Below are 12,390 nucleotides of genomic sequence, written 5' to 3'. Positions count from 1 at the left end.
TGCAAAGGGCTTGGCTCCGCCCCCACCTCCAGTCAGCAACATCTATCTTCTGGTTTTCTCCCAGAGGAGACATCTGGTAAGAAGGTAAGTATAGGGGAAAACAATTCTCATGGCGGCATGACATGAGTCAGGGTCATGGGATCATTGCCCCCATCTCTCTGCGTGCCGGCCACCAGGTTTTCAGGTGGCTGGACTGGCCATGGGCCCTTTCAGCATTTGCCAAAAATGCCAGATGGTCAGTCCGACACAGCTAAGGAGCATACCTACGGCTCCACAAACTATACAAACACACAATCTACAGTGGTCAGATACTGAAGGAAGAACATGAAGATAAAATTGTTGCATGGTGTTATTTGATTGACATGTTCTTGACCTGTTGTTAGTTCTGCCATAAATCCTGTATGACTGGTACCGCAGTCCCCCACTCTATCCACTGTTATTTCATTATGTACATACAGTAAGCTCCATCTATCTGTTGGAGGGCTAGCATTCTGGATCAGAGCTGATGTTGATATTAGCCGCACTGTGGGGGATGTTTACCAAGCAGTGTAAAAAGTGGAGAAGTGGACCAATGAAGACGTTACCCATAGCAACTAATTATCTTCTACCTTTCATTTTATAGCATGTACTTGATAAATGCTACCTGAAAGCTGATTGGTTGATGTGGGCAACCTCTCCACTGGTCCACTTATTCCACCTCACCACTCTTCAAACTACTTGATTCATCTCCCCCGAAGTTCCCAAAACGACATCAGCTCAATTTAGCAAAAAAACTCAACTTTTTTTTTCTTCGGAAAACTGCATCTAGTCTGGACAATCATTTATTGATTCACCATTAATACAGCCCAGCAGCACTGCGCACTAACATTTACATTAATATATAGCTGAGGAGCCATTACCACATCTAGAAGTTTCTACATGACTGGCCCATTAATCCATACAGGGACATGTACTTTTTGTATCATTTATTTCCAGCCACATAACAGGAAAGGCCTTCACCCCTTGACTCATGATTACAAAACAGAGTGATATCTCTGTATACAATAATTTTCTGCTTATTATCGCCCTTCCGTACTGCAATGTTGGTGATTTAAAAAAAAATAAAGTATAATAATAAACTGCAGATCAGCAACAGAACAATGTTCAGGAGTTGTTTACCACACTTTGTGGAATAGTTACTCAAACCAAGGATGTTGTTGCCATGGAAACAGCTTTCCTCTCGCCATTCAGTGTTTATCAACCTCAGCTAAAATACGGTCCACAGTTCCACCGCAATTCTCATGAGAGCGTGCACTCCGTACAAGGCACAAGATAATATTGAAGCACCGTTTTGTTGAGTAAACGTTTACTCCATTATCAGGATACAAATACGTATCTCAAACAGGCAAATGTATTAACCTGGAGACGGCATAAGGAAGTGATAAACCAGTGATATGTGCAAGGTGATAATGGCACCAGCCAATCAGCTCCAATATGTAAATTAACAGTTAGGAGCTGATTGGCTGGTGCATTATCACCTTGCACTTAACACTGCTTCATCACTGGTTTATCACTTCCTTATGTCTTCTACAGGTTAATACATTTGCCCCATTGATTTACAATATGCTGGGGGTGTTGCAAACTCAGGCGCTTCATCGCTTACATTGGAGGCCATACTCTTGTGGGCCAACACATCAGGTGCTGGGTACGCATTAAGCGATAGAATGAAGGCCGGAGTGATATTTTGCTCCTTCCTTCACTACAGATGCTGACGATATGGGCACACATACTATCGCTCAGTGTGTATGCCCGATTTGCGGTGCCCACGGTCGCTAGCATTATCGCCCGTCGACCGGGCAACAACCTAAGTGTAGGTCGACCTAACATGTGACTGTTGACATACAGAACCTATCGGCATAGTGGTGTTGACATTCTGAATATTGACTAGTTATAGCACACCCTATTTTTTGTACCCTAGTAGTGCTGTATTGTGATCTGTGCGTTGGGTTGAGATTGTATCTAGGGGGTCATTCCGAGTTGATCGTAGCTGTGCTAAATTTAGCACAGCTGCGATCATCTTCCCTGACATGCGGGGGGACGCCCAGCACAGGGCTAGTCCGCCCCGCATGTCAGTCCGCCCCCCACACAAGTACAAAATCATCGCACAGCGGCAATGCTTTTGTACTTGAAGAGTAACTCCCGGCCAGTCGCTGGCCCGGGTCGCAGTGGCTGCGTGTGACGTCACGCAGCCGCTGCAGCCCGTCCCCCCGCACGGTCCGGCCATGCCTGCATTGGCCGGACCGCGCCCCGAAAACGGCTGCTATACGCCGCCGTGCTGCCCCCTCCCGCCCGGTCAACGCCTCTGCCTGTCAATCAGGCAGAGGCGATCGCTAGGTAACAACGGCCTTCGGCCGTCTGGCATGCGCTGGCACACTGCGCGCTGGCGCATGTGCAGTTCCGACCCGATCGTTGTGCTGCGATCAACTGCAGCGTGCAATCGGGTCGGAATGACCTCCCTAGAGCAGTTAGGTGTCATTTCCCAAAATAATGAAATCGCAGAACTTACAATTAATGGATGTGACTGTGGAAAGGGTATCCGGACTCTGGGTCGACACCACTTAGATCGACACCCACTAGGTCGACATCCATTGGTCGACAGTGAATAGGTCGACACTAGAAATACGTCGACACGACCATTAGGTCAACATGAGCAAGGTCGACATGAGTTTTTCACATTTTTTTCTTTTTTTGAACTTTTTCATACTTTACAATCCACGTGGACTATGATTGGGGACGGTAACCTGTGGCGAGTGCAGCAGTAGCAGAGCGAGGCACCTTGCCAGAAACTCGCTCGCCATGCGAAGGGACACGGTGCACTAATTGGGGTTCCTGGTCACTTTACGAAGAAAACGACACCAAAAAAACATGAAAAACTCATGTCGACCTAATGGTTGTGTCAACCTATTTCGAGTGTCGACCTAGCCACTGTCGACCAATAGGTGTTGACCTAATGGGTGTCGCCCTAGACACTGTCGACCATGTGTCTCATACTCGTGGAAAGCACCTTACACTGTTTTAGTGGCTGTTCCCAAGGAAGAACAAACCAATTGTCTGATATGTTAATTGTATATAAATCAGCATAAAACTAAACCAGGAACTATAGCAGTTACATGTTTTGCTTAGTTGATTTAATGCTTGTGCACTAGACTTCTGAAAACTGCACAATTCATCATAAGAAAGAAAAAAATTGTCGTAAAATAAAATATAGTTTTTGAAAATGTTATATATAAGCAAATTAAATTTCACTTTTCAAACATAAACTTCCTGCTCCAAAATAACACATTAATGGAAAGTCCTTTGCGGGAATCTCCACATTTGGAAAGCAACACAATCTTTATTGAGTTAATTGTATAATTTGCCCGTCTACTATTTAGGGGAAGATGAATCAATCCTTCTGAAAAGGACATTCTAAAATGTTGCTCAGGAAAACCAATCAGCTTCTAGTTATCATTTTAAGGACGTTTGATAAATGATAGTTAGAAACGTATTGGTTGCTACAGGAAACTTCTCCTCCTGTCATGGTCAGAAGATTTGATACAGTACATCTCCCCCTAAGTCACCATCATTTAATGTTTTCTGTGTAGAAGGTCTTACCTTCAGTGTGCACTGCAGAAACGTAGGTCCAGTTGTACCTTTTGACAATATCCACCATGGCTCTTGCCTGTTGAGCATCAGACGGTACCACTCTCATGAAATACTTGTACAGGGTTTTGTCACTCAGGTCCATACTTGTTGCAGAGTAGGCAATTTGAGGTATATTGAAAAGCTGCAATAAATTCTGAACTTGAATTGCTACAGAGCTGGATCCGGGTCCGATAACTCCAACAATTGGCTTCTTCGGCTGGTTAGACGAAGACGATCCATCGACACAACGGACTAAACCTTCCTCTTCTTCCGAGGAAATCAGCGAGTCTCGTATAAACTCTATACTTTGTTCCAAAGCCACTGCAGAATGCCAGCAGGAATCTCGTATCTCACATCCAAGAGTTATGTTCGGCAACAGATTTGGGTCTGCGTTGACTCTGTCGAGCGTGTGGAGCATGGCTTCCACTCTTTGTATGCCGTATTGCTCTCTAATTTCCCCACATTTCCTCTCGTGGACCTTTTCGACAGTCGGTTGGTGGTGAACTGAAAACAACGCCCCAATGATGATGTCTCCTGGCATGTGGGCCACCACCCTTCTTTCATTTGTTTGTGCCGACGCCATAAGCCCAACATTCCCAGATCCATCTTTCTTTAACAGCAGAAGCATAAAAAAAATATAAAGTAGCATTTTAGGATACAATTTAGGCTGGATAAGACAGCATGGTGGAAAGAAAAGGCTTCAACTCTTTTAGTCTTCTACTCCGTGTTTGATGTCTCTCCAACGCACTATTTCCCACCATTGAATAACCGATGTTTGTGGACAACAGACCATCTAAGGAGACCTTTACAGTTCCACCGTACTTTCATACCCTAAAGTGGAAACAACAGAAAAACATTCAAATGTACATTGTAACCGTACAAACTCACACTAAACCGTTCCTACAATACGTATATATGGTAAAATCATTGCAAAACCTCTATAACATTGGAGCCTTGGAATATGATATATGGAATTCACGAGAAGGTAAAGCTGATCAACAATGTAATAAACAAATAATTAAATTTAGAATCCTGTATACGTTTTATTATAGATAGGAAAAATGTGAAGGTCACCATCATCCATTATAGAGATTTGATTCAATATTTTTGTTTGTTTGTTTGTTTTTTTAGACTCTAACTCCGCATTTCAATAAAATGAGCTAGTTCTGCAGATTTATTTTATATATAATGGGGAATTATGTACATTGGCTTTGAATATAAATGACATACATGGCTTAGGGGGGCATTTGCGGAAGTGAGTGTCATTGAGCAGTTAAGAGAAAAGGAACCATCTAGTCTCAATGTGCCATGCACCGCAAGATGTTGACTCTGCTAAGGTCGGGTGTCTTTTTTTGCCAAAAATCCTGGAAAACACTGTAATGTAGCATTTCATATGCAGACACAGATGCAGCCGCACACAGAATATAGGCATGCTGCATATCATTTTAATCAGCAGAGTCTTCTCGTGCATCTTATTCACATAGCGATGTGAATAAGATGCGTTACCGGGAAAAAGGTACAAAGTAAACTCGTCCATGACTAGAGGAAGATCCGGACTATAGATCTACAATGTACAGGTCGACAATCAATAGGTTGACACCGTATAATCTACAGTAAATGCATTAGGTCAACATGGATAAAATGTCAACGTATGAAAGGTTGACACTGGAATAGGACGACAGGTACAAAAAGTTGACAAGTTCAAATGGTCAACGTGGCATGGGCCGACACGCATATGGTTTGCACATGTGTTTTGAGCAAGGTCCCTTAGTACCCCACAAGGAGAATAAACCTGACAGTAAGTCACACAAGTACAGACTACTACAAACAAGTAAAGAGTTTCACATATTCATAATTGCAATGTGCAAGTAGCATAAGTATGTAGAGAATACAAAGTGAAGAGGGTACAACTATCTGTTTGTCTGTCTCTGCCTGTCTGTCCGTCCATCCATCTATCTAATATTTATTATTACTTATTCATGTGTGTAAAATACAGCAAATCCATGTTTGAAATTGTTTTATTTACAATAAAAACTTTGCTATTATGCATTTATCAACCACTAATTTTGGTTGGTTCTGCTATGCAGGTGCTCGGGATGCCGACAGTCAGAATACAGACAGCGGCTGTTACGATTCCTGTACTCCAGACTGGAGAAGATCTTATGGCAGAGATCTGAGTACAGGAATGAAATACAGGTTGTGGGAGCTGGAGAGCCTAGTAACCCCTGGCGCCCTAACTCCGTTGTCTCGCCCGTGTTATCAGAAATCCCCTGCGAGACTATGGTTGCTTGAGCCCATGGCAGCCGCGTTCGAAGGGCGGATTATGTCTGCCCAACCCCGATGCCCCCGCAGGTCTTAATGGGAGACAAGGGGAAGTCCGAGACAGGGTGATAACAAGGGGCCCTCTGACTAAGCAACCAAGCCAGGGGTTACAAGCTAACTTAACTAAATCAAAAGGTATGTGCGGACTAGCCGCCAGGGAAAAGGACAACCAAGGATCCACGGATCCGACACTCCTATCCGGCACCGCTGGACACCAGAGTGGATCTTGTGGAAGCGGAAACCTCCGCAAAGCTCCAGAACTCAAAATAAACACAATAATAAATAGTAGCGGACAAGCCGCAACACACGGCTGCGCCGCGACTCACGAACACCACCAGATGTTAAAGGTGCTCGGTCAGACTCCAGGAACAGATGGTAACTTCCGAGTACTGGATCACTGAGAACAGGAACAAACGAACAGACCGGGACTGGGAACTCTCTCTGCAGCAGAATCAGGCAAACAGGAAGCTATCACCGGCGTCTGTGAGGAGTCCTGGGAGTGCTTTTAACAGAGAGTCTTCCAATCAGCTGTTTGGAGGCTGATTGGATTAAATGCCATGCAGCTGACAAGCTGCATGGCCAGGGAAACAGATGAGTGATAATTACAACATGCCGTGCAGCTGCATGCTACACAGCCAGGAAACCAGTGATGATATAAACTTAGACCCAGCAACGGGGAACACGATCCGACAGTGGCGTCCCCGTTGCTAGGCGCCGGCCGCACTGACGAGCGGACCCTCGGCGCCTAACAGTACCCCCCCCTTGAGGAGGGGTCAAGGAACCCCTAAATCCGGGTTTCTGAGGAAATTCTTGAAAAAATGCCCTTTTGAGCCTTGGGGCATGAAGGTCCTCATCTAGGACCCACGACCTTTCCTCAGGACCATAACCTTTCCAATGCACCAAAAAATAAAGCCGACCCCGGGACAGCTTGGAATCGAGAACCTTCTCAACCACGAACTCCTGCTGACCCTGTACATTAACTGGTGATCTCCCCTGAGGTTTTTTACGAGGAAATCTGCTAGATGAAACATATGGTTTGAGCAAAGAGCAATGGAAGGTATTTCCGATTCGTAACGTTTTTGGTAGCTGTAACCGGAAAGCAACTGGATTGACTTTTTTGATAATGAGAAATGGTCCAATAAATCTAGGACCCAATCTGGCTGAGGTTTGTCGAAGTTTGATATTGCGAGTCGACAGCCACACCCTGTCTCCTACTCTAAAAGTGCACGGCCGCCGGAACCTGTCCGAAAAATCTTTTTCCTTGAAAGCTGCTTTTCTGAGAGCTATGTGCACTTTTTTCCAAATAAGTTTAAGATGAGAGGTCAGGGCCAGAGAGGAGACAGAGGAATGTTGGAAAAATGAATTAGCTCTGGGGTGGAAACCAAAAACTGCAAAAAATGGAGACACATTGGTGGAGGAATGACAGGCATTATTATAAGCAAACTCTGCCAATGGAAGAAACTCAGACCAGTCATTTTGGAGTTTGGCCGAGTACAAACGCAAATATTGTTTTAAGGATTGGTTCACTCGCTCAGTCTGTCCATTTGATTGTGGATGATAACCGGAGGTTAATGATAATTTCATTTTTAACGAAGCACAAAAAGACTTCCAAAACTGTGCAATGAATTGTGGACCCCTGTCAGAAACAATATCAGTGGGTAACCCATGGAGTCTGAAAACATGACGGAGGAACAAGACTGCCAATCCCTGGGCAGATGGCAATCGGGGAAGACCAATAAAATGAGCCATCTTACTAAAACGGTCCACTACCACCCATATGACTGTGCATCCAGCTGACAGAGGGAGATCCACCACAAAATCCATGGAGATATGCGACCATGGTCTAAGAGGAACATTCAATGGCATAAGTTGACCAATAGGCAAAGAACGGGGAACTTTATGCTGTGCACAGACCTGACACGAAAAAACAAACTCTTTAATGTCTTTAGAAAGACCAGGCCACCACACTGAGCGGGATACCAATTCAAAAGTTTTAGCGACTCCCAGATGCCCTGCAACTTTGCTATCATGAAATTCCTCCAAAACAGTTGCTCTCAAAAACTCAGGAACAAAAAGACGACCAGCAGGAGTATTTCCCGGAGCTTGATGTTGAAGCAGCTTCAATTGAGAAAAAACATCCTGTGTGAGACCTGCCTGAATGACTGAAGGCGGAAGTATGAGAGTAACAGGACTGTTGTCTTGAGCGGGAAGAAAACTGCGTGAGAGGGCATCTGCCTTGGTATTCTTGGAACCAGGTCTGAAGGTGATAATGAATTTGAAACGAGTGAAAAATAAAGCCCAACGAGCCTGTCGGGCATTCAGTCGCTTAGCTGATTCAATGTATTGAAGATTTTTGTGATCTGTCAAAACAGAAATGGTATGGGTCGCTCCTTCAAGCCAATGTCTCCACTCCTCAAAAGCCCATTTAATAGCCAGCAACTCCCGATTACCAACATCGTAGTTGGATTCAGCAGATGAGAATTTCCTGGACATAAAGGCACAAGGATGTAACTCAAGGGAATCTGGATCCTTCTGAGAAAGGATAGCCCCTACACCAACCTCCGAGGCATCTACCTCAACGATGAAAGGCAATTCTGGGTTGGGATGTCTAAGGACAGGGGCTGAGACAAAGGCTTGTTTCAAGGCCTGAAAAGATACTTTAGCTTCACATGACCAATTGGTAGGATCTGCTCCCTTCTTAGTGAGTGCCACAATGGGAGCAACTATGTCAGAGAAAGAGTGAATAAACCTTCTGTAGTAGTTCGCAAACCCTAAAAAGCGCTGAATTGCTTTTAAGTTGGTGGGTTGCGCCCAACTCAGGATGGCTTGGAGCTTCTTAGGTTCCATTCGGAATCCCCGAGGGGAAATAATGTACCCTAAAAAGGATACCTCCGTGACGTGAAATTCACACTTCTCCGGTTTGGCATACAAGTGATTTTCACGTAATTTCTTAAGTACCCGACGCACCTGGGTAACATGTTGTTCTATAGAGTCAGAATAAATCAAAATGTCGTCTAAATAGACCACAACGAATCTTCCCAGAAACTCACGGAGCACATCATTAATGAGATCCTGAAAGACTGCCGGAGCGTTAGATAGGCCGAAAGGCATGACCAGATACTCATAGTGACCTGATTGAGTACTGAATGCCGTTTTCCACTCATCCCCCGATCTGATTCTAATGAGATTATATGCTCCTCTCAGGTCAATCTTAGAAAAAATAACAGCCGAACGTAGCTGATCAAAGAGGACAGAGATCAGAGGCAGAGGGTAAGTATTCTTTACTGAGATTTTATTCAGGGCTCGAAAGTCAATGCAGGGTCTGAGGGAACCATCCTTCTTCTCTACGAAGAAAAAACCTGCACTTAAAGGGGATTTAGATGGCCTGATAAACCCTTTCTCAAGACTTTCTTTCACATACTCATTCATGGCCACAGTTTCAGGACCAGACAATGCATATAACCTTCCTTTAGGCAACGTGGCACCAGGAATTAACTCAATGGTACAATCATAAGGCCTATGGGGAGGCAAAATATCCGCATTGCCCTTGGAAAACACATCCAAAAAATCTTGGTACTCTCCAGGAATATGTGCGGACCTGGCAGCAGCTACTCGGATAGGAAGTGTAATACATTCTTTATCACAGATGGTACTCCATTGTAGAATCTCCCCAGACTGCCAATCTATGATGGGATTATGAAAGGCCAGCCAAGGGTGACCCAGAACCACAGGAACTGCTGGACAATGGGTAAGAAAAAACTCAATCTTTTCAGAATGTAGAGCTCCCACCGAGAGCAAAACAGGAGGTGTACATAAAGAAATAACCCCATTGGATAAGGGACTCCCATCTAAACCATGCATGGTGATACACCTACTTAAGGTTAACTGAGGAATACCTAAGGCCTTGGCCCATGTTAAGTCCATAAAGTTTCCTGCAGCTCCACTGTCCACAAAAGCAGAGACCGAGGAACAGAGGCTGTCATAAGAAACTTTAGCAGGAACCAATAGTGAATTATTTGAGGAGATGAGCTGTAGACCAAAGTGAACCCCCTCACTATTCACTTGGTCAGGAAGTTTCCCGACTTGTTTGGGCAACTACGGGCAAAATGTCCCTTACCTCCGCAGTACAAACACAGACCAGAATTTTGCCTCCTGGTTCTTTCTTCCGGAGACAATTTGGAGAGACCAATCTGCATAGGCTCCTCCATGTCTATCGGAACGGAAGAAACACAGGGAAAAGAAACTACAGATGCCCCTTTCTCAGTCCTCCGCTCTCTGAGCCGACGATCTATTTTAATAGAGAGCTCCATGAGTTTATCAAGGTTCTCAGGAGCGGGATACTGAAGGAGGCTGTCTTTTATAGATTCAGATAAGCCGAGGCGAAACTGACTGCGCAGGGCAGGATCATTCCAGCCACAGTCGTTCGACCAACGGCGAAACTCCGTACAATAATTCTCTGCAGGATTCCTACCCTGTCTTAGAGCACGCAACTGACTTTCTGCGGATGCCTCTCTATCAGGGTCGTCATACAATAGCCCTAAAGATTTCAAAAAAGCGTCTACAGACGATAAGGCCGGATCGTCTGTCTTTAAACCAAAAGCCCAGGTCTGAGGATCCCCCTGAAGCAGAGAAATTATAATTCCAACCCGCTGAGCCTCCGTACCTGAGGAAACTGGTCTTAAACGAAAATACAGTTTACAAGACTCTTTAAAATTAAAAAACTGTTTTCTATCCCCAGAAAAACGGTCAGGCAGATGCATTTTTGGTTCAGGGATGACCCTCGGGGAAGTCCGTAACAGATCTTCCTGTGAGCTCACCCGGAGGGACAGATCCTGAACCATCTGGGTAAGTTCCTGAATCTGACTAACCAAAAACTGGCCAGGATTTGGCCCAACACCGGTGGGATTCATGAGGCCGACAAAATTCTCCCTACTGGATAAGTGAAAAAATTAACTCCTGTTGAAATTTTTTCTTTTGTCTGGCCGGTGATAATGTTACGATTCCTGTACTCCAGACTGGAGAAGATCTTATGGCAGAGATCTGAGTACAGGAATGAAATACAGGTTGTGGGAGCTGGAGAGCCTAGTAACCCCTGGCGCCCTAACTCCGTTGTCTCGCCCGTGTTATCAGAAATCCCCTGCGAGACTATGGTTGCTTGAGCCCATGGCAGCCGCGTTCGAAGGGCGGATTATGTCTGCCCAACCCCGATGCCCCCGCAGGTCTTAATGGGAGACAAGGGGAAGTCCGAGACAGGGTGATAACAAGGGGCCCTCTGACTAAGCAACCAAGCCAGGGGTTACAAGCTAACTTAACTAAATCAAAAGGTATGTGCGGACTAGCCGCCAGGGAAAAGGACAACCAAGGATCCACGGATCCGACACTCCTATCCGGCACCGCTGGACACCAGAGTGGATCTTGTGGAAGCGGAAACCTCCGCAAAGCTCCAGAACTCAAAATAAACACAATAATAAATAGTAGCGGACAAGCCGCAACACACGGCTGCGCCGCGACTCACGAACACCACCAGATGTTAAAGGTGCTCGGTCAGACTCCAGGAACAGATGGTAACTTCCGAGTACTGGATCACTGAGAACAGGAACAAACGAACAGACCGGGACTGGGAACTCTCTCTGCAGCAGAATCAGGCAAACAGGAAGCTATCACCGGCGTCTGTGAGGAGTCCTGGGAGTGCTTTTAACAGAGAGTCTTCCAATCAGCTGTTTGGAGGCTGATTGGATTAAATGCCATGCAGCTGACAAGCTGCATGGCCAGGGAAACAGATGAGTGATAATTACAACATGCCGTGCAGCTGCATGCTACACAGCCAGGAAACCAGTGATGATATAAACTTAGACCCAGCAACGGGGAACACGATCCGACAGTGGCGTCCCCGTTGCTAGGCGCCGGCCGCACTGACGAGCGGACCCTCGGCGCCTAACAGCGGCATCCTGATGGTGAGAATCCCGACAGGTGCACGGCAAGTATACTTACCTTCTCCCAATATCCCGCCTAACCCTAACCCTTCCTTCCCACATCCTAAACCTAAACTACCCCTCCCCACTCCGCAGCCTAAACCTACCCCCCCCCCACCTGATGCCTAACTGTAACCCTTCCCCCGCAGCCTAAACCTACCCACTCCCCCGCGCGGCTTACCTCTCCAGCGGCCCATCAAACACTTGTTCGGGATCCCAGCGGTTGAGATTCTGGCACCGGGATTGTGTTTTTAGTCGGGACAACGCTGCCGGCATTCCGAGTAATATTTGGGATTCCGGAGTCAGTATTTAAACTGCCATGATCCCTACCACCGGCTCCCTGACTGGATCCCGCTAGTATATGTAATAATATTCTCTGTTACCTCACAGTACTTGTTTTTCAGATCTAATAAGCACTGTACCTCAAAATACA

At 45.6% G+C, this 12,390-nt stretch overlaps 1 protein-coding gene across 7 annotated transcripts in view; it reads right to left on the bottom strand.

Moving 5' to 3' along the window:
• The window catches only part of GRM5 (glutamate metabotropic receptor 5), a 634,815-nt gene that overhangs the window by 609,016 nt on the left and 13,409 nt on the right, over window positions 1-12,390 (bottom strand). For all 7 annotated transcript variants that reach the window (XM_063951395.1, XM_063951398.1, XM_063951400.1 and 4 more), the window contains exon 2: window positions 3,634-4,494. In XM_063951395.1, the coding sequence (XP_063807465.1) occupies window positions 3,634-4,312 (679 nt within the window). In that variant the 5' untranslated portion in view covers window positions 4,313-4,494. The remainder of the gene's footprint in view (window positions 1-3,633; window positions 4,495-12,390) is intronic.

Source organism: Pseudophryne corroboree, chromosome 2, assembly GCF_028390025.1.
Source record: "Pseudophryne corroboree isolate aPseCor3 chromosome 2, aPseCor3.hap2, whole genome shotgun sequence".
In the NCBI taxonomy this organism is placed as follows: Eukaryota; Metazoa; Chordata; class Amphibia; order Anura; family Myobatrachidae; genus Pseudophryne; species Pseudophryne corroboree.
This window is presented reverse-complemented; position numbering and strand designations above follow the sequence as displayed.